Genomic DNA, 27,808 nt, shown 5'->3' on the forward strand with positions numbered 1-27,808 from the left:
GAGGGCTGCTTGCAGTAGGTTCCCCGAGGCGGGAGAACCAGACCTCTTCCCCTGTGTGGGCACAGGGTGCCCCATCCACCCATGCGAGGGGCCGAGCGTCCACTGAGGGGACACTGGACTCAGCTAACGATAGCTGATCAAGGCTTGAGAAGTGTAGTCGCTGCTGGCTGTCCTCTTGGCTGCGGGTGGGCCTAGGAGACTCTGTGTGTGTGTGTGTGTGTTTTCTGACTTGTCCATCAAAGTCCTAAATGGGAATTCACTTTTAGAAACAAGCAGCTGATGTGTTTTTGGCACACACGCATGCGGGCGTGCACACACACACACACACACACACGCATTTATTTCACAAGCAAGCCTGGGTTATCCTCTGTGTGCTAGGCACTGGGTAGGGGTTGCCAGGGTGACAAGAATGTGTCCCTGCCCTCCAGATGACCACAGCCCAATGGGAGGGGGTGGGGCATGTGAGAGGTCGGAGGCTCTGTTCCCAGCTCGGAAAGGCGTCCTTGCCTGGGAGCCCCAAGCGCAGGCCCTGCCACAAGGGTTAGGGTGCACACAGTGTATCCAGAGATGATCCCAGGAATCAGCACCCTGAGGAGGCAGGGAAGTGAGAGCCGGAAGGGAAGAGCTGATCATGGGGTGGAAGCAGCTGGGTCTCAGTGCTGCTGGGCCCCTCGGGGAACTGGGCAGAACAGGCCTCAGGATGGAGGCTCGGTGCGGGCTGGGGCGAGGACGCCAGGGCATTGATCCGCCAGCCCCCGTGCCACTGGGGTGGAGGCCATCACTGAGCTGTTCTCTCCCTGGCACCTGCACCCGTCCCGAGGGCTGGCTAAGCCTGTGCCTCTGTCAGGGAGCATCCGAGAAAACCGAGAGCGCCCAGAGGCAGGGTCCACAGGTGGCCTGTGGTTTGGGACTGCAGTGAGGACAGCACCTGCGACTTGGGGCTCTGAAGAAGCACACAAGAGACAGACTAGATGCAGCTGGAGCGAGGTCAGCCTGGACCCGGAAGGGCCCGGCTGCCAGGAGAGGCTGCTTGGTCTTTGCACTGTTGCGGGTTGCACAAGGCTGAACCATGGGATTGTCCTGCTGACCAATCGCAGAGGTGGGACCGCCCCCCAGGGTCTGGGGAAGCCCACGTGCCGGTTCCAGATCTCCTTCCCCCTCCGCCCCTCCGGCAAGGGCACCCACTCCCCACCGGCCCCTCCCCAGCACCCCCCGCAACTCCCTCTCCACGCTGTCCGGCTTCCTGCTCCTCTCGCCTGCTGACAGCCCATCTCTCATCAGGCTCTCTGGGCAGCGGGAGAGCCTCTAGCCATCCTCCCGACACGGTCGATTCTGCAATATTTGACTTGCATGTCCCTGAGTTGTACGGACAAAGCTCCGCATATCACCAGATCAATTAAAACAACTGCCACCAAGCCCTGGAACTCAATCAGAAGACCCCTGGGGACCCCGGGCGCGCACACTGTCGCTTCAGCCTCCCTGTCACCCCACAATGATGGCTCCGCACTCTTCTCCAGGGCTCACAGTGGGCCTTAGATGATTTATGCCACTTAAGCCACAAAACGTCCCGCTGCTGTGAACACTATTAATATCCCCGTCTGCCTCCGACAAGGAAACGGAGGCTCAGGGCGGTGCAGGGGCTCGCCGCAGAGTGCACAGGCTTGGCAGTCCCTCGTCCTCATCCAGACGCCGCCGGGGTCGCCGCCACCCACCCTCTCCCAGACCCCGCCTCCCTCCCTCAACCTACCAGGGACCAGGTCTGGGAAAGCAAAGCCTGAGGCTCCCCGACTTCCTCCCTCCCCCATCTGCACCTGTCCCTCCATCCCCACCTCTAACCTGCTGACTGGCTCCTGGACCTGCACCCTTCCACAGCTCAACTGCCTCCTCCTCCAGGAAGATACCCATGATGCTCTCTTCCGAGAGCTCAGATTCTTCTCATCAGGTGCGGAGTTTTCAGCTTGATACTGCTCGTGTTTGCATCCCTCCCCTCCCCTCCCCTCCCCTCCTCTCCTCCTCTCCTGGTCAGAGCTAGGAGCTCCTGAAGGGCCTGAGTGCTCACTCGCTCTCTCTCTCTCTCTCTCTCACCCATCCAGGGCCTAGCATGTTGCTTTGTTCACAGTTGTAGTGATAAGCTGCTTGTGGGATGGATGAATGAATGAATGAGCAAGAGGGTGGACACACAGACTCCCCTTCCTCGCCCTTGACTGCCACCTGCCCACCCCTGGGCCTTTGCTGCTGGGCTCGCCAGCCCTTGCCTCAGCTCACCACGGGGTTGTGTCCTAATAGATCCACTGTAAGTCGGAAATGCAGGGCCAGGCATTTGTCCAGCGGTTAAGATGCTGGTTAGGGTGCCCCGTCCCTGACTGGAGCGCCTGGGTTCAGTTCCAAGCTCTGCTCCTGACTCCAGCTTCCTGCTAATGCAGACCCTGGGAGGCAGCAGTGACGGCTCCCACTTACATGGAAGAGAGACCTGAATTGAGTTCTGAGCTCCCAGCTTCAGCCTGGCCACTGTGGGCATTTGGGGAGAGGACTAGCCAGTGATGTTCTCTGGCTCTCTGCCTCTCAAGCTAATGAATTAATCATTTTTTAGAGAAGGAAGGGCCTTGGTACTGGTTGCCCATGGAACGCCCTAGCTCAGCTACCCAGCACCTTGGAGAGCGTCGGTTTTCCCCGTGGGCATCACAGGGCCAGCTGGGAGCTGTGCTGGCTGCTGCTGTCTGCGTTGAGAGAGAATGACATGTACACGGCACATCGCTAGCCCAGAAAATCCACATGCAAACTTCGAAGTACAGTTTCCACTAGTGAATGTCACTTTCACACCACTGTCAAGTTGAAAAATTATTCAGTGGGGACCGTCTGCATCACAGCCAGCAGAGAACCACCTGTCCACCCCTTGCTCTCCACCACTCCCGGGGCACAGAAAAGCCCAAGAGGCAGGTTGAGAGGCCCTAGCAGGGTCCCCCACAGAGGGCCAGCGAGAGTGCAGTAGACAGCAGAGCCCGTCCTGCCAGCCCCGCCTGGCTGCACAGAGCCGCAGGGGCCCTGGTCCGGTGAATACAGAGAGGTGATCAGGACAGACAGGGAGGCGGCAGCATGGCTGTTAACGACCATCTCACTGATCCGCATCTCAATTAACCTCTGTGACACCGTGGGAACTTCAGAGCAGGAACAAAGCCCACCGGGAAAGAGAGGGCAAACTCCGGTCCCTTGGGGAAGTTGGTACCTGGGTATGCAAGTGTCTCTCCTGGCACACAGCAGCCATATAGATGGAGGCGGCCTGCGGCAGGCCCTGCCTGTCCCCCACCCTCACTGTGCTGATGGCCCAGCCAGTTGTGCAGCCTTTTCATGGGTCAACTTCAAGGGTACAAAGTTGTTGAAGAGAAGCAAAATCTCAACAGATTCCAGACAATGCCTGGATGGTCAGGGGCTTGGCAGCTTCAGAGGACACAGGCAGGCTCTGTTCCCACTGGCCTAGAACTTGTACCTTGGGGACCCTCCTGGGGTCACTGCCTACTGGGAGGTTGGATGGGGCAGTGGGCTGCTCCAGGACCCTTTCCCTTGATGAAGAGGCACAGCAGGGTCCAGTGATGGTCCTTCCCCTGTGTTGATTCCATTTTATTTGAAAGGCAGAGAAACAGAGAGTTCTCCCATCTGCTGGTTCACTCCCCAAATGCTTTCAATGACTGGGGCTGGCCAGGCCAAAGCCAGGAGCTGAAACTCAACTGAAGTCTCCCATGGGTGTGGCAGTGACCCAACAAGTTGAACCATCACCTAGAGCAGGAACCTGGAATCAGGAGTGGAGCCGGCACTTGGATGCAGCCACTCCGACAGGGGCAGCGGGCACCCCGGGCAGCGCCTTACCTGCTGGCCTGGTGCCTGGTTCTGAGGCTGCTGGTCCTGAGGTGGCACCCTGCCACCCTCACCTGCAGGCAGCGGCAGTCCACGTGGTGGACTGTTTCCAGAGGTGGAGGAGGTAATCTGAGGAATGCAGGCCTTTGTGCTCAGGTGCCCAGCGTGCTGCTCAGGACACAGGTCAGCAGCCAGGTGGAGCCGGAAAGAACTGGTTCCCGCCTTCGCAGCTGCATCTCTCTTGGTCAGGGGTGAGACTGGATCAGTGGCTTTCATGCCATGCTTGGTGGGGGCCGGAAGGCTACAGAGCTTTCTCAGAAGCCATGGCTCCCGGACTTTTGGAGCCCAAAGGGAAGTGGATGTGGGCATCAGCGTGCAGATAAACCACTCCCCAGGTTGCAAGCCTGTGTGTGTAGCTTCTGCTACAACGACGTAGGAACTGACTTTCAAAACTTCTGAAAATATAACTAATGGCTCTCAGAAGCTGGTATAGCCAGCTCTGATACAGGACTGTCTTTGGTTGCAGAAGAGAATTTGCCACTTAGTACTTTTAGCGACACTCTTAATCTCCCTGGGCCTCAGTCTTCTCTGGCTGGGGCGGGGGGGGGGCGGTCCTTGTGAGTAGTAAAGTATTTGCCACCACCCCGGCACACGATCAGTTATCACCAGCCGCAATATTATCCATTGCACTCATTCGACTTTCATGCAAGCTTTTGTGTGACAAAACTGTTCCAGCTGCACCCAGCTCCACCCCTGCTCACATCTTCTGGGACCCAACACACACACACACACCCTATCCCATTTCCTTCACAGCTCTGGTGTCTCTGCTCCATTTTATTAAAGCAGAAAGCAGTGACAATTATTTTCATAATGAACTGGCTCTTCAAATTAATGCCAATTACACTATGCAATCATGATTAAGATTACGCATTAATCAACGGTGCCAACCTAGCTATTAGCCTCTTTAAATACCGATCCCGAGGAATGTATGGGAATGGCGAATGGAGAGGAGCCAGTTGAAAGGGGAGCAGCCTCCAAGTGGGGCAGGAGCTCTCTCTGGAAGCTAAGACCCGAATTGGGCTTTCTCCTATGGGGCGGGGCTTGGGGCCGAAGCCCCGCCTACCAGACGCCTGCGCTTTCCAGGCCATAGCTCTGTGGAAGCTGTGGAGACTAGTTCTGTAAATTCAAAAGGGCCACTGTGGACGGAACCAAGATTTGCGCCCAGGTCTGCCGGCTCCAGAGCCCGCTCTCTGAATCTCTGGGCTGTACCCAGACACCTGCTGCCTGGGTGTGCGCGTGCAAGGCGCTCCAGCTGAAAGCCTCCCTGCCCTGCCCTGTGCCTGCTGGGGGGAGGCGCCCCTGCCCAGCCTCCAGAATGTCCCAGGGCTTCCTGTTCTTCCTGCCCACCTCTTGCCCCAGCGTCACTCTCCACCTCTCCATCCGGACCTCTGCACCTCCTGTCCCCTGTCTGCCCCAGTTTGCCCTGTGTTGCAGGCTGCCACCGTCCCCCGTAGAGCACAAGCTGGTGCCAGGCGTTGCTGTATTAGAAAGATGTGATCCGACGCCATGGGGCCTGCGGTGTGTTCTCCTCTGCCTCCCTTCTCAGAAGCTTCATCTCCTCTCACACCCTCCCCACTCGGGAGCGCCCCCTCCCCGCCTTGTCTCTGCTGCACAGCCATTTAGTCCTGTCCAGACTTAGCTTCTCCATCTGAGATAAAGACTGTCCCCTCCCCCCAGAGCAGGGTACACACTACGGCCCCATGGCCAAAGCAGCCACCCCCTGTTTTTCTAAATAAAGTTTTATTGAAACCTAGCTGTATCTGTTGGTTTGTTTATTGTCTGTGGCTGTGCAAGTTGAGTCATTGTAGCAGTGATCATCTGGCCCACACAGGCAAACATAGTTACTGTCTGGGCCTTCTTTGAAAAATTTGCCAATCCCTTGGCAAGAACATTGAAACTCAAGATTCACTTTGTTTCCTAAATAGCAGTGTTTTTCTCCTCCTTTAACAGCTACTACTTATTAAGTCCTTAGCATGAACTATGATTTAGCTATGTCTACGTTATTTTATGTGTTCCTCACAACAATCGACCCTTTGAAGTAGGCACTCCATTTTGCACCCATTTTGCAGATGGAGAAGCTGAGGCCAAGAGATTGTATCCGTTGCTCCAGCTGATGGAGCTGGGGTTTGGACTGGGCTGTGACTTCACCGAGGCCTGATCTGGTTACCTCTCGCCTGTTGTGACTAAGAGTGGAATGCCACAATTAGCCGATGATTGCCGTGCAAGGCTGAGCCCTCCTTGAGAGCAGGGGTGCGGTGCTGGCCTCTCTTGCAAGTATCCCAGGGCCCAGTGAAAGGCAGGTTGGCCTGGGGCAGAGATGGGACTGCACCGTACAGGCTAAGACTGTAGGCTCAGGTCTCAATGCCCTGAGACCCGTCACTGCCCTCCTCTCCTCTCCTCCCCACTGCCAAGGTCTGGAAGAAGGTGGGAAGCTCCGTGGGAACGGCTGCGTCCCCAGCCTTGGGCCCTCACCTGTGTTGGGCAGGGCTAGCTTTCCTTGCGCCTCTAGCAACCAGCCTTTTCCCCAAGCACCCTTTGTTTTGTTTGTCCCTACGTTTCCAAGTGATCATACATAAATGTTGTAAATTGCTAAAACCAAGAAATTACCAAAAAATGAGATTAAAATTATCCACAAGTTGCTTCTATTCAAAGACACACACTGGCAACATTTTCGTCCAAGTCCTTCTGTGTTTTCCCTGTGAATTTAAATACGTACTTTTTGTCTGAGAGCAGGTGTCACCCTGCAATACCTTTTGCAGCCCAGGGGAGAGAGGGAGGGAGGACAAACATTTTCCGTGTCATTAAGGATTCTTTAGGAACATTTTTAAAGAGCGTTTCCTTCCTTCTCATTACCAAAAACTCTTTCTCAACGGTGGGAGACCTGGAAAGCAAAACCAGCACCAGGCAAAAGCTATCCATTATCTTTTCATTTTCCAGAAAGAACCTGTGTTCACACGTGGGCATGTGTCCTCTGCTGTGTCCTTTTTGTATTTAATTGGAGCTGCATTAAATGTATAAATGCATCGAGTAGCACTGACATCTTTACAAGGCTGGTCCGTTCCCTCCCAGAGTAAGTTATGTCTCTCCATTTATTCAAGTCTTTTATGTCCCTACTAAAGTTTTGTCGTCTTCTTGATGGAGGCATCGCACATTGATTGTAAAGTGTTTTATTTTTCCGTTGTCGCGTCTGTGAATAGGATCTCTGTTTTCCCTCGCAGTTCCTCCCTGTTGATGGCTGGTGCGCGAGAAGCCTGTGTGTTTGTCTTTATCTGTCTGCAGGCGCCTCGAGGGGCTCTCGCTTTGATTCCTACCAGGTTTTCACGCGGTTCTGTTGAATTTTTAAGGGACCGATAATAAGCGTCTGCAATTAGTATTAACCGCGTCTTTTCTGATTGCGGTGCCGTGGCTTATTATTTTTGTCTTGATCATACCGTGATTTTGAAGCATATTTCATGAGGAAGAATATCGTGAGTCCCCACGTACTTGGCACCAGGTCCCAGAACCATCAGCCACTGCGGCCCCTCCGCCCTATCTGCATCTCCTTACATCAGCTCCTCCCACGCTGTGACGCAGACTCCAGGCACCATGTCCTGTTCCCCATCCTTTGATTCTCAGTGCCTGCAACTTGTCTGCCATCTGGGTGGGTTTTAATACATTGAGTAATCTGTTGCTTTTGGACATGGAGTTGCTTCTATTTTTTCGATATTCTATTAAAAATATCTTTATACATAAATATGTTTAGGAGTGGAATTACTGGGTCATATGGTATTTGGATAATTTATTTGCCTCTAAACACATACACACAATCTCACGAGGGCTGTCCTGATGGCAAATGTAACACATGCTCATGGCAGAACTTTCAGAAAATGCAGAAGAGAAGGCGGTGAGTCCCTCGTAGGCTCCTGCTAAGAGCAAACCACTCCTCGCGTTTCGGTCGGTGTTCTCGCAGCCTGGTTTCCTGAGTATGGGCACCGTGTGTGTGCACCCCATGCAGAGTACGCATGTGCCTCCTGCTGCAGGCCTGCTCAAGTGCTTTGGGGAGGGACACATTTTCTAAACATCTACTATATTTTTCCTGCTTTTTAAAAATAGACTCTCTCTCTCTGGCTCTCGCTCCCTCTCTCGCTGTCTCACTCTCCCTCTCTGAGCAGTTTTGGGTTCATAGCAAGCTTGAGTGGAAGGTGGTGCTGGCATGGTGACCAAGCAGGTTAAGCTGCTGCCTGCAATGCTGGTATCCCGTATCAGAGCACGGGTTCGAGTCCTGGCTGCTCTGCTCCCCAGCCAGTCAGCTGCTGCTGCTGTAGCCACTGGGGAGTGAAAGAGCAAGTGGAGGATCTCTCCCTCTCTCTGTCTCTCTCTCTGGGTCTCTGCCTTTCAAATAAATAAAATAAGTCTTTCAGAGAATGGAGTGGGAGGTACAGAGATTTCCTGTGCTCCTCTCGCTCCATGCATTCATAACCTTTCCCCATCAGGGCCACACGTTTGTCACAAGTTAGAGCCTGCGTTAGAGACACCATTACCTCCCTGAAAAGCCTCAGCGCCCTCACCTCCCTCCATCCCCACCCTTGGCAACCACTGATCTTTTCACTGTCTCTATAGTTTCACCCTTTTCCAGGAGATCAGTAGTTGGAGTCCCGTGGTTTGCAATGTTTTCAGATTGATTGCTTTTCCTTAATACACATTTACGTTTCCTCCATGTCTTTCCATGGCTCAATGGCTCACGCTTTAAAGTGCTGAATATTACTCCATTGTATGGATGAACCGTAGTTTATCCATTCATTGGAAGGAGGTGGCTTCCAAGTTTGGGCAGTTATAAATAAAGAATAAAGGTGCATCAGTGTGCGGGCTTTTGTGCAGATACACGTTTTCAACTCACTTGGGAAGATGCCAGGCAGCACAATTGCTACACTGTCTGGAAGGAGCATGTTAAATTTTCTAAGGAGCTGAAAGACTGTCCGGGCAGTGTACTATTCTGCATTCCTAAGAGCAGACGCTTTTCTTTTCTCTTCTTCTTTTTAAGATTTATTTATTTATCGAAAGGCAGAATTAGAGAGAGGCAGAGGCAGAGAGAGGAGTCAGGGGTGGGGGGTATTCCATCTGCTGGTTCACTCCCTAAATGGCCACAGTGGCAGGAGCTGGGCTGATCTGAAGCCAGGAGCCAGGAGCTTCTTCCAGGTCTCCCACGTGAGTGGCAGGAGCCCAAGGACTTGGGTCATCTTCTACTGCTTTCCCAGGCAGGAGCAGCGAGCTGGATCGGAAGTGGAGCAGCCAGGACTCGAACCGGCATTCATATGGGATGCCGGCACTGCAGGCTGCAGCGTTACCTGCTGCGCCACAGCGCCGGCCCGAGCGGAAGCATTTCTGTTGCTCCACATCCTCACCAGCAGTTGGCGCTGTGTGTGTTCTGGACTTGGGACCTTCTGATAGGTGTGAGTGGGTCTCACTTGTTTCACTGTGCATTTCCCTGATGGCATAGAATGTGGAGCATCTTTTTATATGCTTATTTGCCCCGTGTAGATTTCTGTGGTGAGATATCTGCTAGGATCTTCAGCCCACTTTTAAACCAAATTGTTTGTTTTCTTATTGTTGAGCTGGTAGAGTTATCTGTTTAGTTTGGATACTAGTCCTTTATCAGACATGTCCCAGTCTGTGACTGTCTTTTCATTCTTTCGAGTATCTTTTGCAGAACACAAAATTTTAATTTCAGTGAAGCCTGGCTTATTGATTATTTCTTTCATTGACCACATCTTTGGTGTTGTCTGAAATGTCATTGACAGGTGGGCATTTGGCCTAGTGGCTGACACTGCTTGGGACACCCACAAACCATACTGGAGTGCCTGGGTTCCAGTCCTGGCTTTGCTCCCGATACCGGTTTTCTACTAATAGGAACTCTGGGAGGCAGCAAGTGGTTGGGTCCCTACCACCCACAGGGAGACCTGGATTGAGATCTGGGCTCCTAGGTTCTGCCTAGCTCAGCCGCAGCAGTTATGGGTATGTGGGCAGTGAACCAGCAGATGAGAGAGCGCTCTCTCTCTCTCTCTCTCTCTCTCTCTTTCTCTCTCTTTCTGCCTTTCAATCAAGTAATAAAAAAAATTTAAGGTATTGCCAAATCTAAGGTCATCTAGATTTTCTCCCAGTTATCTTCTAGGGGTTATATAGTTTCGCATTTTACATTGACGTATCTGATCCATCTGGAGATCATTTTTGTGAAATGTGTAAGATCCGTGTCTGGACTCCAGTTTTTTCTCCACGTGGATATCAGTTGTTCCAGCACTGTTTGTTTGCAAAGTCTATTATTTTCCCCCACTGTGTTCTGATGGCAGGCAAAAGCCATTAGTGGGACAAGCTTTGCTGGGATTACCCTGAAACTTCAAATTAAAGTTGGGAAGAACTGATGTCTTGACAATATTGATGCTTCCCATCCATGAACATTGAAACCTTTCCATTTATTTCATTTCCTTCATCAGTTTTGGAGTTCTCCTCAAATAGATCTTGTGCATATTTTGTTCAACTTATACCTAGAACATGTGTTTCTTTACTCTAAATGCTAATGTAAATGGTATTTGTCGCTCCCCCTCTTCGTGGAGGAACGACACAGGACCCTGCGCTGTTCTTTTTGTCTGCTCGGCCCTCCCTGGGTTTGCTGCTGGTTCTTCCCGGGTTGGCTACCGTCCCTTCCACCTCCGTGGAAGGGCGGTTCCCCCTGCCACATTCCCCACTTCCGCGGGGGAGCGGCACACCGCCGGCCGGCTCTCTCGGGGGCTGCACAGGTGTTCCTTCAGATAGATGTTCCCCTTAGATGTTCCTGGTGCATGTTGTCTCTCTCCTCCTTTATAGTCCTCTTCTGCCAATCCCAACTCTGCTACCCACACGCCGAGTACACTGCTCTCCTCCAATCAGGAGCAGGTCCTGCTGTTTATTGGTTGAACTGGAGGCAGCTGTGTAGAAGCTGCTTCTCCCTTCTCAGCGCCATATTGTGGGAGAGCAGATGCATAGAATAAGTCTTAATTCCAGTAACTTAGTCTAGTCCGAGTTGCTCCCCACAGATCCCCCTTTCTTTTTATTTTTGGCGTTGATACGCACCTGTCTTCGGTGCCCCGCAGCATACACTCTGCTCTGCTTGCTAGAGTTGCCCACAGGTGCTTACAAGTCCTGTCAATCAGGCAAACCGAATCCGGGTCCTCTCTTCGCCATGTTGCGAGGAGGTTTTTAGGCGCTGATGCGTGCCTGTGTTCGGTGCCCTGCAGCGCATGCTCTACTCTGCTAGAACTGCCTGCAGGTGCTTACAAGTCCTATCAGGCAAACCGAATCCAAGCCTTTTCATTGCCGTATTGTGGGGAGACTTATTCATGTTAATTCGTGCCTGTCTTCGGTGACCTGTAGCCGCCCACAGGTGCTTATCATCTTACTAATCAGGCAGACCGAATCCAAGCTCTCTCACTGCCGTGCTGTGGGGAGGCCTTACTTTTCTCTATATCTCTATCTCTGGGCATTCCTATCTCTCCCATTTTACTTCTATCTACCAGCATTCCTATTTCTCTCATTTTACTTCTAAACTTCTGTTTCTCTTATCCCTGCAGCATCCCGGCGCCTGCCCCGAGGCTGCTTCTCGGCGGCTTCTCGGCGGCTTCCCGGCTCTGAGCCGCTTCAGCCAGCTTCTCTCATCTGTGCGGCTTCCCGGCTTCGCGCCAGGCAGACCGAATCCAAGCTCTCTCACTGCCGTGCTGTGGGGAGGCCTTACTTTTCTCTATATCTCTATCTCCGGGCATTCCTATCTCTCCCATTTTACTTCTATCTACCAGCATTCCTATTTCTCTCATTTTACTTCTAAACTTCTGTTTCTCTTATCCCTGCGGCATCCCGGCGCCCGCCCCGAGGCTGCTTCTCGGCGGCTTCTCGGCGGCTTCCCGGCTCTGAGCCGCTTCAGCCAGCTTCTCTCATCTGTGCGGCTTCCCGGCTTCGCACCCGCACCACGGCCTCGCACCAGCCCAGCGTTCCCTATCTACTTGTGCCCCGCACGCTCTCTCTGTGTGCAGCAGCCTCCGCGAGTCACACAGCCCCAGCTCACGTTTCCGCCACTAGCATTCAATCCAAGTTCCCCGGACTAACCTGGCAAATTCCAACCTGGCGGCCCAAGTCTCTGCCTCTGGTTCCAGATCTTCGCCTCTTGCTCCCCGGGCTGACTTGAAGAATTCCAAGATGGCTTCCGTCTCCGCCTCGGCCTGCACTCGCGGCTTCATCCTCCCTAACATTTTTCTCTACCCGGTATGTTTCCCTAAGTTTTCTTCCAACAATATTCCTCCCTCATTTCTCCTGGCCTCTCCCCACAGTCCGTATCCAAGTCTAAGTTTCTTATAGGTTTCACTTTCACTTTCAACCTGCAGTCCGTATCTGAGTCTAAGTTTCTTCTTGCTTTCACTTTAAATCCTAACTTCTTTCCCACAGTCCGTATCCGAGTCTATGCCTAGGCTTTCGATAGCTTCTTCCGGCACCTTTTCTGTCTGGCTTTTCCCTAGGCTCTTTGCTAGTCTCTCTCTCCGGTATTTTCCACTTCTTCCCGTTTCTTCCCTCCTAGGTTTCCTATCTGAGTCACGGCACCATTATGTTGCTCCCCCTCTTCATGGAGGAACGACACTAAGCCCTGCCTAGGCTTCATATCCGAGTCACGGCACCATTATGTCGCTCCCCCTCTTCGTGGAGGAATGACACAGGACCCTGCGCTGTTCTTTTTGTCTGCTCGGCCCTCCCCGGGTTTGCTGCTGGTTCTTCCCGGGTTGGCTACCGTCCCTTCCACCTCCGTGGAAGGGCGGTTCCCCCTGCCACATTCCCCACTTCCGCGGGGGAGCGGCACACCGCCGGCCGGCTCTCTCGGGGGCTGCACAGGTGTTCCTTCAGATAGATGTTCCCCTTAGATGTTCCTGGTGCATGTTGTCTCTCTCCTCCTTTATAGTCCTCTTCTGCCAATCCCAACTCTGCTACCCACACGCCGAGTACACTGCTCTCCTCCAATCAGGAGCAGGTCCTGCTGTTTATTGGTTGAACTGGAGGCAGCTGTGTAGAAGCTGCTTCTCCCTTCTCAGCGCCATATTGTGGGAGAGCAGATGCATAGAATAAGTCTTAATTCCAGTAACTTAGTCTAGTCCAAGTTGCTCCCCACAGTATTGTGTCTCTGTTTCAAAATCCACCTGTTCATTGTTGGTATAGAGGAAATCAGTTGCCTTCTGTATGTTAGTCTTGTATCTTGCTACCTTGCTGTAATTAGTTCCAAGAGGTTTTAGTTTGATGGTTGTTGTTTCTGTCGATTCCTCTGGATTTTCCACATAGATAATCATATAATCTGTAAACAAGGATGGTTTTCTTTCTTCCTTTTCAATATTTTCTTTCCTTATCTCACTGTGTTGGCGAGAACTTCAGGTGTGATGCTGAAAAGCAGTGTGGAGAGGAAACCTCTTTGCTTCGTTCCTGATTTCAGTGGGAAAGTGTCAGGTTTCTTGTCATTAAGGATGATGTCAGCTGTAGATACTCCCTATCCAGCTGAAAGCGTTCCCGGGACTTCCTAGTTTACTGGAGTTTTTATCATGAATGAGCACTGGAGTCTATTGATATGATCATGTGGGGTTTTTCTTTAGATTTCTGATAGAATGGGTTGTATTAATTGATTTTTTTGAATGTTGGACCAGACTTGCATACCTGGGATAAAAGCTGTGATGTATGATTCTCTTTATACATTGTTGGATCTGATTTTATACATTGTTGAGGATTTGTGCATCCTTGTCACGAGATGCTGGTCTGTAGTTTCGTTTCTTCTGATGCCTTTGGCTTTGGTATTAGGGTAATGCTGGCCTCATAGAATGAGCTAGAACGTATTCCCTCCGCTTCTCTCTTCAGAAAGAGATTGTAGAGGACTGGCATAATTTCTTCCTTAAATATTTGGTAGAAATCTCCAATGCACCCATATGGGCCTGATACTTTCTGTGTTGGAAAGTTATTAGTTATTAATTCAATCTAATAGCTATGGGCTTGCTCTGATTGTCTCTTCCTGTGTGAATTTTGTCATGTTATGTTTTTCAAGGAGTCAGTTCATTTGATCTAGGTTAGGGCATAGAGTTGTTCAAAACATTTCCTGACTGTGTTTTTAATATCAATGAGCTACCGTCTCTTTCATTTCTGGTACTAAGAATTGCTTCTCTCTTTTTCTTAGTCAGGCTAGAGGCTTACCAACTTTCTTTTGCTTTTGAAATAGCTTTTAGTTTCATTGATTTTCTGTTTTCCATTTAATTTATTTCTGCTCTATTTTCATTATTACTTTTCTTCCGCTTACTTAGGATTTAATTTGCTTTTCTTTTTCTAGTTTCCTAAAGTGGAAATTTGGAATATTGATTTTAGAGCTTTTTTCTTTTCTAATATATGTGCTCAATGCTATACATTTTCCTCTAAGCGATGCTTTGGCTGAATTCCACAAATTTTGATAACTTGTGTTTTCATTTTCATTTGGTTCAAAGCTTTAGGAAATTTTCCATGAGATTTCTTCTGTGATCCATGTATTATTTAGAAGTATGTTGTTGAATCTCCAAGTGTTTGAGAATTTCCCTGGTATTATTATTTTATTGATTTCTAGTTTATTTCATTTTGGTTTGAGAGGGAGCTGGATAATTCCTATTCTCTTAAATGTGGTAAGGTGTGCCTTATGCTTTAGAGTGTGGTCTGTTCTGATGAATGTTCCCGGAGAAGTGTGTTCTCCCGTTGTGGACCTAAGTCTTCTGCAGATGTGCATCATGTCCCGCTGATTGGGGGTGCTGTTGAGCTCAGCTGTGCTCTCACGGATTTTCCGCCAGCTGGTTCTATCTGTTTCTGGTAGAAAGATGGTGATTGTCTCCAAGTATGAATGTAATGGATTCATCAATTTCTCTTTGAAGTTCTATCAGTTTTGCCTCATGTACTTTGATGCTCTGGGGTTAGATATGAATGCATTAAGGATTATTGTGTCTTCTGGGAGAACTTTTTCTCATTACATAATGCCTCCTTTTCTCTGACAACTGTCCTTGCTCAGGGTCTTCTCCATCTGGGATTTACAAAGCTAGTCCCACTTTTTTTTTTTTTTTACTATATTTGCATGTTTGTCTTTCTTCATCTATTATTTTTCCGATGTTTTCTAGTAGTAAAATTCACATAACAGAAATTTGCCATCTTAACCACATTCGAGTGTGTAGTTCAGGGTATTCAATATACCGACAATGCTGTTCAACCGTCTTGCAAAACTAAGGCTCTATCCCATAATCAATGAGTCCCTGCTGCTCCCACTGCAGCCCCTGACAACTACTGTTGTCCTTTCTGTCTCATTGGGACCAAGCACCTCACATAAGCGGAGTCATGCAGCATTTGTCCTTTTGCGGCTGGCTTATTTCACTTAGCAAAATGTCCTCAGTTTTTAATCCATGTTGTAGTCAGAATTTTCTTTTTATGGCTGATTCATATTCCCTTGCGTGTGGATGCCGCATTCTGCATATCCGTTCATCTGTCGGAGGACACTTGCGTTGCTTCCACGTTTTCCCTATTGTGAGTAATACAGCTATGAACATGAGCATATAGGTATCTATTTGAATCTCTGCTTTTTATTTTTGTGGGTGTATTCCAAGATGGAATTGTTGGGCTGAACAGTAATTCTACTTCTAATATTTTGAGGCACCACCATACTGTTGTCCACAGCAGCTGTGCCACTTGGAATTCCTACCAGGGTGCACAAGGGTTCCAGTTTCTCCTCATCCCCATCAACAGCTTTTTTTTTTTTTTTTTTTTTTTTTTTTTTTTTTTTTGACAGGCATCGTGGACAGTGAGAGAGAGAGAGACAGATAGAAAGGTCTTCCTTTGCCGTTGGTTCACCCTCCAATGGCCGCCGCGGCCGGCGTGCTGCGGCCGGCGCACCGCGCTGATCCAATGGCAGGAGCCAGGAGCCAGGTGCTTTTCCTGGTCTCCCATGGGGTGCAGGGCGCAAGCACTTGGGCCATCCTCCACTGCACTCCCTGGCCACAGCAGAGAGCTGGCCTGGAAGAGGGGCAACAGGGACAGAACTGGTGCCCCAACCGGGACTAGAACCCGGTGTGCCGGCGCCGCTAGGCGGAGGATTAGCCTAGTGAGCCGCGGCGCTGGCCAACAGTTGTTTTCTTTTCTTTATAACAGCGCTGTCCTACTGGATGTGACATGACATCTCATTGTAGGTTTTGATTTGCATTTCCCTAGTGCCTGGTGGAGTTGAGCATCTTTCTTGTGCTTATTGGCCACTTGTGTATCTTCTTTGGGACAATGTCTGTTCAAGTCCTTTGCCCATATTGAAATATTTTTTGTATTGAGTTTCAGAAGATGTCTATATATTCAAGATATTAATTCTTTATCAGGTGTATGGTTTTCAAATGCCTTGTCCCCCATTCAGTGGGCTGCCTGTTTTACTCTGTTAAATGTCTTCTGAGTCACAATTTGAAAATTTTTTTCACTAATTTGCCTGGTTTTTCCTTTCTTGCCTGTCCCTTTGATGCAATATCCAAAAAATCATCACCAAGTCCGATGTCATAAAGCTTTTGTTCTGGCTTCTTCTAAGAGTTTTATTGCTTGAAGTCTTAGATTTATGTCTTTGATCCATTTTGAGTTAATTTGGGTATATACTGTGTTAGGTAAAGGCCCACTTTTTTGTTTTTCATGTAGAAATCCTTATCCCAGCACTGTTCAGGGTCCCTAGAGGTTACACATACATTTTAGGATAGATTCTTCTATTTCTGAAAAAAAAAAGTCACTGAGTTTTTCTGGGGATTGCGTTGAATTCATGGATCCCTTTGAGTAGTTATTTTATTCTTTGTGCTCTTCGTGTTTCCGTCGTAAATAGAAGTTTTTATAATTTCGTTTGCAGATTGCTCATTGTTAGTGTGGAGAAATGCCACTGACTTTCGTGCTTTAATTTGGTTCCCTGCTAATTTGCTTCATTTTTTATTAGTTCTAGTAGGTTTTTTTTGTGCAAGGTTTGGGGCTTTCTTTCTATAAGAACATGATCCTCAGCAAACAGCGTCACCTCTTCCTTTCCAGCATTTGGCTGCCGATCTTTTTCTCGCCTCGTAGCTCTGGCTAGAACTCGCAGCGTGGGCACCGCGTCGAGGAGAGGTGGCAAGAGCAGGCACCCTTGCCTTGTTGGTGGTCGTAAAGGGAAAGTGGCAGGCTTTCACCGCAGACTACAATGTCCACTGTGGATTTTTCCTATATGGCTTTTATGACTCTTACTCCACTTACTTTTCATCTGTGTGTCTTATATTTTGAAAAGGTTTTCCGTAGACAATATATAATAGTAGTTGGGTCTTGTTTTTTGATGACAATGTCTGTCTTTTAATGGGTATGTGTACCAGGGGAGGGGAATGTCTGGTATGTGAGCCAAATAAGGGGTGTGCGGGAGGCAAAATCATTTGGTCTGGCCCCGCCAAGGTAAATAAGGCCAGATGCAAAATTCGATGAATCTGTCGAAGGCTTAGTTTTAAGTTGATCATTTCAGACGGCTCACGGTTCGTGGTTGAAGTCATAAAGAGGTGAATGGCCCGTGGCAGAAAAATGGCTCCCTGCCCCTATAGACCGTGGATGTTTAGAGCGAGAACTGACGCGCTGGGTGAACATGCACTGTGTGTTTCCCTGTTCACTACTCGTTGCCCTTGTGCCCTCTTCCTGTTTTCCTCTTGCACTCTCTTTCTGCCTCTAGTCGTGTTTGTTCATGTGATTCCGTTCCTCTCCGCTCAGCGTCTCAGCTGTACTTCTCGCTCTACTAGTTGTGCAGAGTGTGCAATATCCATTTATAACTAATCCAAGTCCCCTCTCGAATATAATTATACCCCTTTACAGGTAGGGCAAGTACTTCACAGAAGCAACATGATCCTAATCCCTCCCTCACATCCTGCGTCATTCATTTTGCTTATGCCTAAACTTACAGCATGCCTAACTCCAAATACATCATTGCTGTTATTATTTAGGAATAATACAAGCAAGTTGTGGTATTCTCTTCACTGATTCTTTGATGTTCTTCCTCCTGTCTTTCTGTGGGGTTTTGCCTTCCCACTAGGGAGCTGCTTATAAAAGGCAGAGGTGCCGCCAGCAAGTCGATGCAAGGCGGACTCCCTGGCCGGGGTTCCTCCCACGCCTGCTTGGCTGAAGGCAGGCTCTGTTTCTCCCTGCTCCTGCAGGCTGATTGTCCGGGTGCGAAATTCCAGGTTGGAGTTTCATTCACTCCACACTTTGTTTCTCTCCACTCTTTTCTTGCCTGCATAGTGTCTGGGAGAAGCCCCCCGGAATTCCTACCTCTGCCCCATGAGTAAAGTCTCCTTTTCCTCCTGCTCCTGGCTTCCCTGCGTCTCTGTTCTGAAATGGTGTGCGTCGGTTTCAACGTGGCGTCTCCTGCCTTGGTGCTGTCTGAGCATCCTGGATCTGTGGCTGGGGGTCCGGCGTTAATTTGGGGAACTTCTCCATGATTACAGTTTGGAACACTTCTTCCATTCATTTCTTTCTCCTTCTGATTTCCCCATTGCACATTTCTCGCCCTTGGGTGTTCGGCCTTGCTTTTCTTTTCCAGTCTTTGTTCTCTTCGCTTTGCAGGTTTGGAGATCTTTCTGGAGACACCGTCAAGCTCAGCGTTTCCTCGAAGGGCGGTCCTGAACGGCGGTCTTATTTCTTTATTCCTGTGACGGTGGTTGTGGTCGCCGGCCGTTCTCCTTATTTCTCTTGGACTTTCTGCCTCCTCACGCGCACTGCCCCTCTGTTCCCGCCTGCCGTCCGCCCAGCCCTTCAGCACCCTAGGCGGGCTCACCGTGGACGTCTGCGAGTCCTGCTCTGAGGAGTCCACCACCCCTGCTGTGGCTGAGCCTGGGGTGCTGCGTGCTCTGTGGCTGCAGGCTGCAGTTTTGCCTGGGAGGGCGCCCTGGAGTTTTTTTTTTTTTTCCTTGCCCGCCAGATCAGGTGCCCTGGGTATGGGAGCTGCTGTAAATGGACCTTGGGCACTGCTGCGGTGAGGTGTCGGGCGCGGGGAGTGTTCCACGGCCTGGGATTAGGCTCCTGTCCTTGGCCAGCTTGTGCCTGTGAACTGTGCAGTTCACAGGTGTCTCTCACTTCCCCAACCCTCTTGGAGGGGATGGGGTGGCTAGAATGGTGTGGAGCTGCGTGCGTCCCCTCCCGGAGGTCAGTAAGGCTCCGGTGAAGCCTGGGAAGGGCAGGCCGTGGTCCCCTGGCTCCCCGAGGGCGGCCTGGTGAGAAGAGCAGAGCCATTGGTGTACCGTGGAATTCTCTCCTGGTGACACAGTGCGGGATCCCAACCCCCTTCCCCGCCACACACACCCACACGCTGCACACACAATACACACACACTGCACACTACACACACACCATAACACTATATGTGTGCACACACACACACCCCACACACATTGCATACACACTATACACACCATACACACTGCACGGTACACACACACCATAACACTATATTCATGCACATACATACACACACTATACATACTATACACACACCCACACACACCCTGCACACACTGCACACACACCATAACACTGCACACCACACACACACTGTACACTACACACACACTGCACACTACACACACCCCACACACATTGTACACACACTACACACACACTGCACACTACACACACCATAACTATATACATGCACACATACCCCACACACACATTGCACACACACCATACACACTGCACACACTATACATACACTACACACACACCATAACACTATATATATGCACACACACACCCCACACACACTGCATACACACTATACACACTGCACACTACACACACACACTGCACACTAAACACCACTACATACTACACACACCCCATACACATTGAATACACACTACACACCACTGCACACACACTACACACACATACCATAACACTATATACATGCACATACACTACACACTATACACATACCCACACACACCCCACACACATTGTACACACACTACACACAGACACTGTACACTACACACACCATAACACTATATACATGCACACATACCCCACGCACACATTGCACACACACCCCACACACTGCACACACACTATACACACACTATACACTGCACACACCCCTCACACACTACATACTACACACACTACACACACACACCATACCCACCCCCAACACTACACACACCCCACACGCACTACATGCACACACTGCACACACCATACACACTATATACATGCATACGCACACCCCACACACACTACACACACCCCACACACTACACACCCACTATACACACATACACCATACACACTGCACACACACCCCACACACTGCACACACACTATACACACACTATACACTGCACACACCCCTCACACACTACATACTACACACACACTCACACACACACCATACCCACCCCCAACACTACACACACCCCACACACACTAAATGCACACACTACACACACTATATATATGCATATACACACCCCACACACACCATACACACTGAACACATACTACACACACACCATACACACACTACACACACACATCCCACACACACTACACATACACTATACACACATTATACACACACATCCCATACACACTACACACACACTCTACACACCACACACATATTACGCATACATACACACACAGTACACACACACACTATACACAGACACTATACATACCACACACACACACACTATACACACCACACACATATTACACACACACACACTGTTCTCTCTGAGAGCCTGGCACAGCTCCAGGAATACAACTCCCAGATAAATGGAGCCCTGTGATGGGACCCTCTGGAGCGTGGTCTCAGACTTGTCGGCACCAAGCCTCCAGCAGCCCGTCTGTCACACTTTAGGTTTTTCTGCAGGTTGCCACGGTGGTGTCCGGTGGCGAGCTGAGTTCTCCCCATTCACCTGTCCACCTCCGCCCTTTGAGGGACAGTGGTTTGCCCAGCGACCTCGCGTCTCCTGCAGGCCTGGGAAGAGTTGCTGATTCTTCCGTTGGCTCAGCTTTTTCCTTGCTGGGAGGTTGCGATGGCAACTTCCAAGCTTATTTCATGCTGCACCAGAAACGAGAAACTCAGAAAGCATTCTTTATTTTTAGTTCTCAAAACCATTAAAACAACCCAAAGACTCATCAACTGGTGGGTGAATAAAAACTTACAAAGTAGGATCACCTAGCAATAGGAAGGAGTGAGGGAGGGGCTGGCCTTTGGTCTAGCTGTTAAGATGATGCTTGGTTCACCTGCCTCACGTTGTCAATGCCCGCTTTGAGTCCTGGTGCTTACTCACTCTCTCTCAAATAAATGATAAAATAAATAAACAAAAGCAGATCTTCTACCTCAGGCTTAAAAATAAAGGAAAGCAGTGCTGATACCAGCCACAACATGGCTAAACCTCAAAAACATTATGTGAATCACAAGAAGCCACATACAGAAGACCCCGTTTTGCACGATGCCACTTCGATGAATCGCTCAGAAAAGGCAATCCCTAGAGTCAGGGAGTAAATGAGTGGTGACAATTGATTGTAAATGAGCAGCAGGAATCTTACCGGGTGATGGAAAGGCTCTGAAATTGGGTGGCGGTGATGAGCACACCCTCAAGAATTTACTAAAAATCACTGTGTACTTCAAGCAGGTGAATTTTGTGGAGTATAAGCAATACCACAGTGAAGTTGGATTTTTTTTTAAAGCATAAAGATTTATTGGCAAGGGGCCAGCATTGTGGCTCAGCAAGCCAAGCCACCACCTGCAATGCCAGCATCCTACATCAGAGCACCAGTTCAAGTCCTGGCTCCTGGCTGTTCTGCTGATCCAGCTCCCTTCTAATGCACCTGGGAAAGCAGTGAAGGATGGCCCCCACCACCTATGTGGGAGACCTGGATGGAGCACTGGGTTCCTGGCTTTGGCTTGGACCAGCCCTGGCTGTTGTAGCTGTTTGGGGAGTGAACCAGCAGATGGAAGATTCATTCTCTCTCTCTCTCTCTCTCTCTCACTCTCTTCCCCTCACCCTCCTCTCTCCCTCTCTCTCTCTCCTCTATCCTCTCTCTCTCCCCCTCTCCCCATCCCTGTCTCAAGTAAGTAAATAATCTTTGAAAAGGATCTATTTGTAAAAGAAAGCATTAAGAACAAAATAAGCAATGCCTCCTATCATTATGTCAGCAGTATAAATTCTTTCTCCTCCTCTTCCTCCTCCTCTGTCTCTTCTGAGGTGAGATTTTACTTCATCTCCTGCAAAAATGCTTGTCGTTCACCTAAAAATGCGACCTGGACACTTCCCACGCCACGTGATGTTTATTCCTGTATCGATTGACCCCAGACAATTTGTGGTTTTCTGGTCATATGTCTCTAGATCACGCTCCCCATATGTGATCTGTGTGCCCGTCATGGCTGTGGGAGTAAATTTCTAGAAATCAAAGATGAAAACCTGTTTAAGGCTTGGAGAAACTTCTGGCGACTGTGAAGTGAGGCCGGGTGCTCCATTTCCCCTCTGCACTGACAGCTGAGCAAGTGTCTATTTCCAAACAGCCTCATCAAAGTTGGGTGTTATAGTTTCTTTTCTATTTTGCCAATTAGGTGACGAAACCTGGTTTCTCACTGCTGGTTGGAACTGAGTTGATTTCATTGTTAGGCAGGCTGCGTTTTTCTTCATGCATGAACAGCTCATTTGCAGTACTGTTCTCTTTGGCAAAACATCCCGACTTGTCCTCCATACATTTTTCTGTTGGAGGATTTGTATTTGTTGTTGTTGTTTATAGAATAAGACCATCGGGGCCTGCACTGTGGCTTAGTGGGTAAAGCCGCCACCTGCAGTGCTGGCATCCCATATGGGCACTTCTGATTCAGCTCTCTGCTATGGCCTGGGAAAGCAGTGGAAGACTGCCCAGGTCCTTGGGTGCCTGCACCCGTGTGGGAGATCTGGAGGAAGCTCCTGGTTCCTGGCTTTGGATCAGCCCAGCTCCGGCCATTGTGGCCATCTGGGGAATGAACCAGCGGGATAGAAGACCTCTCTCTCTCTCTCTCTCTCTCTCTCTCCCTATCTCTCTCTCTTTCTCTCTGCCTCTCCTTCTCTCTCTGTGTAACTCTGACTTTCAAATAAATAAATAAATCTAAGAAAAAAGAATAAGACCGTCAGCCTTCATGTTGTGATATGTCTTATAAATATCTTCCCCAAGCCTGTTGTCTGCCACTTGATTTTGTTTATGATGGTGTTGGTATACAGGAGCTTTATGTGAGTTCCGCAGTTACCAATCTTTCTCCTGCAGTTTCTGACTTCATTGAAATGCTTAGAAAGCCTCTGACTCCAACCGGATGCTGCTCATCTCTGTTTTCTTTCTGGAAGTTCCATGGTGCTTTCTTCCCTTGTTTCCTTGTTATTTCGTCTTTAATCCATCGAGTTCATTTTGATGCCTGGATTAAGATTAGGGTCCAACTACAATTTCTCCCAACTAATTGAATCGTTGCCACAGCACAGTTAATGAATCTCCCATCCTTTACTTGCTACATGGAAAGAGCCACCTGTTTCATGTCCTAAGTGCCTGTCTCTACTTGAGCCTTCTAGGGCCTTTCTGTCCTTCTGTTGATCTATCTGTGTTTTCATTTGCTCCCACAACATGGTTTTAATTAGTTTGGCTTAATGATATATTGTAAAATCTGGCAGCACAAGTCACCTCTCATCATTAAAACATGTTTTGATCACCAGCTTATGTTTCATCTCCCAGATACATTTTAGAGTCATTCTATCAAGTTAAAAAAAATTCTTCCACAATGCTGATTGGAATTGAATTCAGCTGGAAAATTGGGGCTGGCATTGTGGTGCTACACGTTAAGCTGCCGCCTCCTATGCCGGCATCCCTTATGAGCGCTGGTTGAGTCCCGGCTGCTCCACTGCCAATCCAGCTCCCTGCTAATGCGCCTGGGAAAACAGTGGAAGATGGTCCAAGTGCTTGGGTCCTGGCCACCCGTGCGAGAGACCCGAATGGAGTTCCAGGCTCCAGGCTTTGGCCTGGCCCAGCCCTGGCTGTTGTGGCCTTTTGAGGAGTGAGCCAGTGGAGGGACGATCTCTCTCTTTTTCTGTGTCTCTCCCTCTGTAACTCTGCCTTTCAAAATAAATAAATCCTTCATTTAAACTGAAGAATTAATTTGGAGAAACTTGACACCTCTCCCCTCGATCCTTACCATCCACGTGCGTTCTCGTCTTGGTGTTTGTATCTCTGACTTTAAGGTATTTTCACTTTAAAATTGAAAATTGCACCCTCCCGACTTGGTTTATTATTACTTATTTAAATTTTTGCTGATGTTGTGAAGAAAACCCTTCAGCCGTGAAGTTTTCCTACTGGCTGTCACTGATATGAAAAAAAAAAAAAAACACTATTAATTTGTGCGAACTGATCATTTAACTTCTCCACTGGCTCTTACTTGTTTTCCTACTTAGGGAACATTTTAAGGGTTTTTCAGGGGACGTTTCTATCATTTACAAATAAGAATTTACTTCCTTCCAAAAGTCCTGCCTCTAAATTCATTTCCTCTTTTATTTCGTCCGTGAATGGTGTGGCATAAATCTTTGCCAAGTCTTGTTTTGCTGTTGTTTCTCTTTAATGAGGGTGCCTCTGGTGTTTCACCATTAGTGTGATATCAAAGAGCGATTTGAGCTCCAGATGCTTCAAGGGACTGTCTCTTCTGGAGCAGTTTTATTAAGCGTTCTTAACAGCAGTGGATATTGGATTTCATCAAGAGCTTTCCTGCATTTTGCGAGTTGCTCAGATGTCGTCTGGGTTTGTTTTCGCCTTTGAACTACTGATGTGGTCGAATGATATTCATAGATTTCCTCATAGTGAACCAGTCTTACATCCCTGGAATAAACCTCTACATGGCCATGGCGTTGTTATAATATCCTGGTAGATTCCCCTTGCCGGAGCCCAGTGGAGAATTTTCAGAGCAGTGTTAATAAGTGGGTAATTTTATTTTGGCCCTGTCGGGCTCTGTCATCAGGAAGTTGCTAGTTGAGTGAAATGAACTGGAAGGGCTTGTTTATTTCTCGTGCTCAGGCAGTTTCTAGTTGTGGCCGTTATCTGGGATTTTAGTGACTGGTGGGGGTAGGGAACCCTTGCTTCCCCGGCACACACCATGTTGCCTATCTCACAGGGGGAATCTTCGAGTATGCCGACGGCCCCAACGCCCAGGTCATGAACGCCGAGGAGCACGCCTTTCGGTTTTCTGCCAACATCATCAACAGGAACAGGACTCTGCTGCCCAACACGACCTTGACCTATGACATCCAGAGGATCCACTTCCATGACAGCTTTGAGGCCACCAAGAAGGGTGAGTGCTGTCTTCCCAGAGGGGGCAGGGGCGGGGCTGTGTTCATTGTCCAAGGTCCTGCCCGTGGGCCGGAGCTCTGGGTGGTTTTTGGAGCCTGGAGTCCTTTGTGTGTGGTCCTGGGCCCTCCCTGCCCTAGGCCCAGTGCAGTCCCCGGGGAGCAGGAGCAGTGCCACTGGCACAGGCTGTGAGAGGCTGCAGGGGTGGGGGTGAGAGGGTGGGAGCCTCAGTCTGGGCTGGGACCGGCAGTAAGGCAGCCAGCCCCGGTCTCCAATATCTCTGAACCAAATCAGGCACTTGGCAAACTCACTGCTTCCTTTGTTCGTTTTATTTTATTTTTAGTGGACACATAATAATCGTAACTATTTATGGGGTTCAAGGTGATGTTTTGGTGCGTGTTTACATTGTGGAGAGGTCGAATCAGTAATCAGCCGATCCATCACCGCACACATTGGTCTTTTCTTTGTGATGAGAACATGCACGGTTTCTCTCTTAGCTATTTCGCAGTCACCTTGCTGTGAAAACTAGTGGCTTTCTTGCACTGAAAACCTATCCAGACATAGACGTTGCCTAGTAGTTAAGATGCCCTTGTCCCATAGCAGAGTGTCTGGGTTCAAGTCCAGGCTCTGCTTCTGATTCCAGCCGCCTGCTAAGGTGGACGCTGGGAGGCAGCAGTTAATGGGTCAAGGATGGTGGGGAAGAATGAGAAACAGGGTAAGACTGGAAGCAGAATGGAAAATGCTGGTTATTTGAAAGAGGCAAACTGATGCCCTTGAAAATCTTCGTTGAGCTGTTGAGGTCCTGAGGTGGACACGGCAGCGATGGGCAGCCCCTGCCGCCGTGGGGCTTGTGGCTGATGTGACTGAAACAGCAGGTGCTGGACTGGGAGTTGCAGGCTTTAAGTCAGGAAAGGGAAGATGGACCCTTGACTTGACCCGGGAGTGTGTGGTTACATGAAACAGACACCTACTCCAGCTAGCTCAAGACAAACATAAGCACCACTCAGATCAAGCTAGAGACCAAGCAGGCTTCCGCCACAGCCCTTGCAGTCATTACTCCCCACCCAGGGCCCTAGTGCTGCACACTAGTGTTGCCTTTGTGTGCACTTCACGTACACAGAGCCATGCCGTGTCTACTTTTTGAGCCTCGCTCCTTTTGCTGGGCAGTCTGTCCTTGAGAGCCGTCGATGTTGTTGGCCATAGCAGTAGTCCCTTCTGCACTGATGTATGGGGACCCTGATCTGAGTAGCTGCCACAGTTTGTAAGTTTGTTTTACTGCTGTCGCACCTTTGGGTTGGTTCCATTTGGAGCTCTCACGGGCAATACTGCTACACACACGCTTGTCCATGTGTTGTGGTGTGCACACGCGCTCTGTTTGCTGGGTGTATACGTAGGAGTGCAGAGTGGGCGGGCCCAGCTGTGTCGGGAGTTGTGGCTCTGATCCGCTCTCCTCCACCAGCGCACGAGCCTGGCGCTTGCTCTGTGTCTGCACTGAGAGTGGGAAAGTCACTTGTATCTTGCAATTTTGGCCATGCTGGTGGTTTCTGTAGTGGATAGCTCACTGTGGCTTTCTTCCGTATTCCCCTGATGACGAGGGATATTGAGCACATTCTCTCCTGCTAATAGGTCATTTGAATCGTCTCTTCTTGGAGTGCCTTTTTAAGCCTTTAAGCCACTTTTTAAAAATTGAGGAATTTTCAGTACATTCATGAAAAATGTGTATTAGGACAAAACTGTACATGGGTTTCAAATTTTTTTCTGCACCAAATTTAATGTATCTTTTAGTTCCATTTTTCTATGAATTTTTAAAGTACCTGTGTGTGTGTGCATTTGTATGTGTGTGTATATGTGTGTGATATCCATTGCACACTCTTTGTTTTTTTAAATGTCTTTATTATTATTATTTATTTATTTGACAGGTAGAGATATAGATAGGGAAAGAGAGAGAGACAGAGAGAAAGGTCTTCCTTCTGCTGGTTCACTCCCCAAATGGCCGCTACAGCTGGTGCTGCGCCGATCCGAAGCCAGGAGCCAGGTGCTTCTTCCTGGTCTCCCACGTGGGTGCAGGAGCCCAAGCACCTGGGCCATCCTCCACTGCCCTCCCGGGCCACAGCAGAGAGCTGGCCTGGAAGAGAAGCAACTGGGACTAGAACCCAGCACCCATCTGGGATGCCAGCACCGCAGGCAGAGGATTAACCAAATGAGCCACAGCATGGCCCCACACTCTTTGTTTTTAAAGATTGATTTATTTGTTTGAAAGGCAGAGTTAGAGAGGCTGAGGCAGAAGGAGGGAAAAAACAGAGAGAAACAGAGAGAGAGAGAGGTCTTTCATCTGCTGATTCACTCCCAATTGGCCACAATGGCCAGAGCTGCGCCAATACAAAGCCAGGAGCCAAGAGCTTCCTCCAGGTCTTCCCATGCGAGTTCAGGGGCCCAAGGACTTGGGCCATCTCCTACTGCTTTCCCAGGCCACAGCAGAGAGCTGGATCAGAAGAGGAGCAACCATGAGTTGAACTAGCACCCA

The 27,808-nt window shown here is 49.3% G+C and overlaps 1 protein-coding gene across 2 annotated transcripts in view; it reads left to right on the plus strand.

Annotated features, from left to right (window-relative positions):
* Nucleotides 1-27,808, plus strand: part of GRIK3 (glutamate ionotropic receptor kainate type subunit 3) — a 238,118-nt gene that overhangs the window by 122,336 nt on the left and 87,974 nt on the right. For both annotated transcript variants that reach the window (XM_070076997.1, XM_051832149.2), the window contains exon 2: nucleotides 25,112-25,288. In XM_070076997.1, the coding sequence (XP_069933098.1) occupies nucleotides 25,112-25,288 (177 nt within the window). The remainder of the gene's footprint in view (nucleotides 1-25,111; nucleotides 25,289-27,808) is intronic.

This window comes from Oryctolagus cuniculus, chromosome 7 (assembly GCF_964237555.1).
Source record: "Oryctolagus cuniculus chromosome 7, mOryCun1.1, whole genome shotgun sequence".
NCBI classification, from domain to species: Eukaryota; Metazoa; Chordata; class Mammalia; order Lagomorpha; family Leporidae; genus Oryctolagus; species Oryctolagus cuniculus.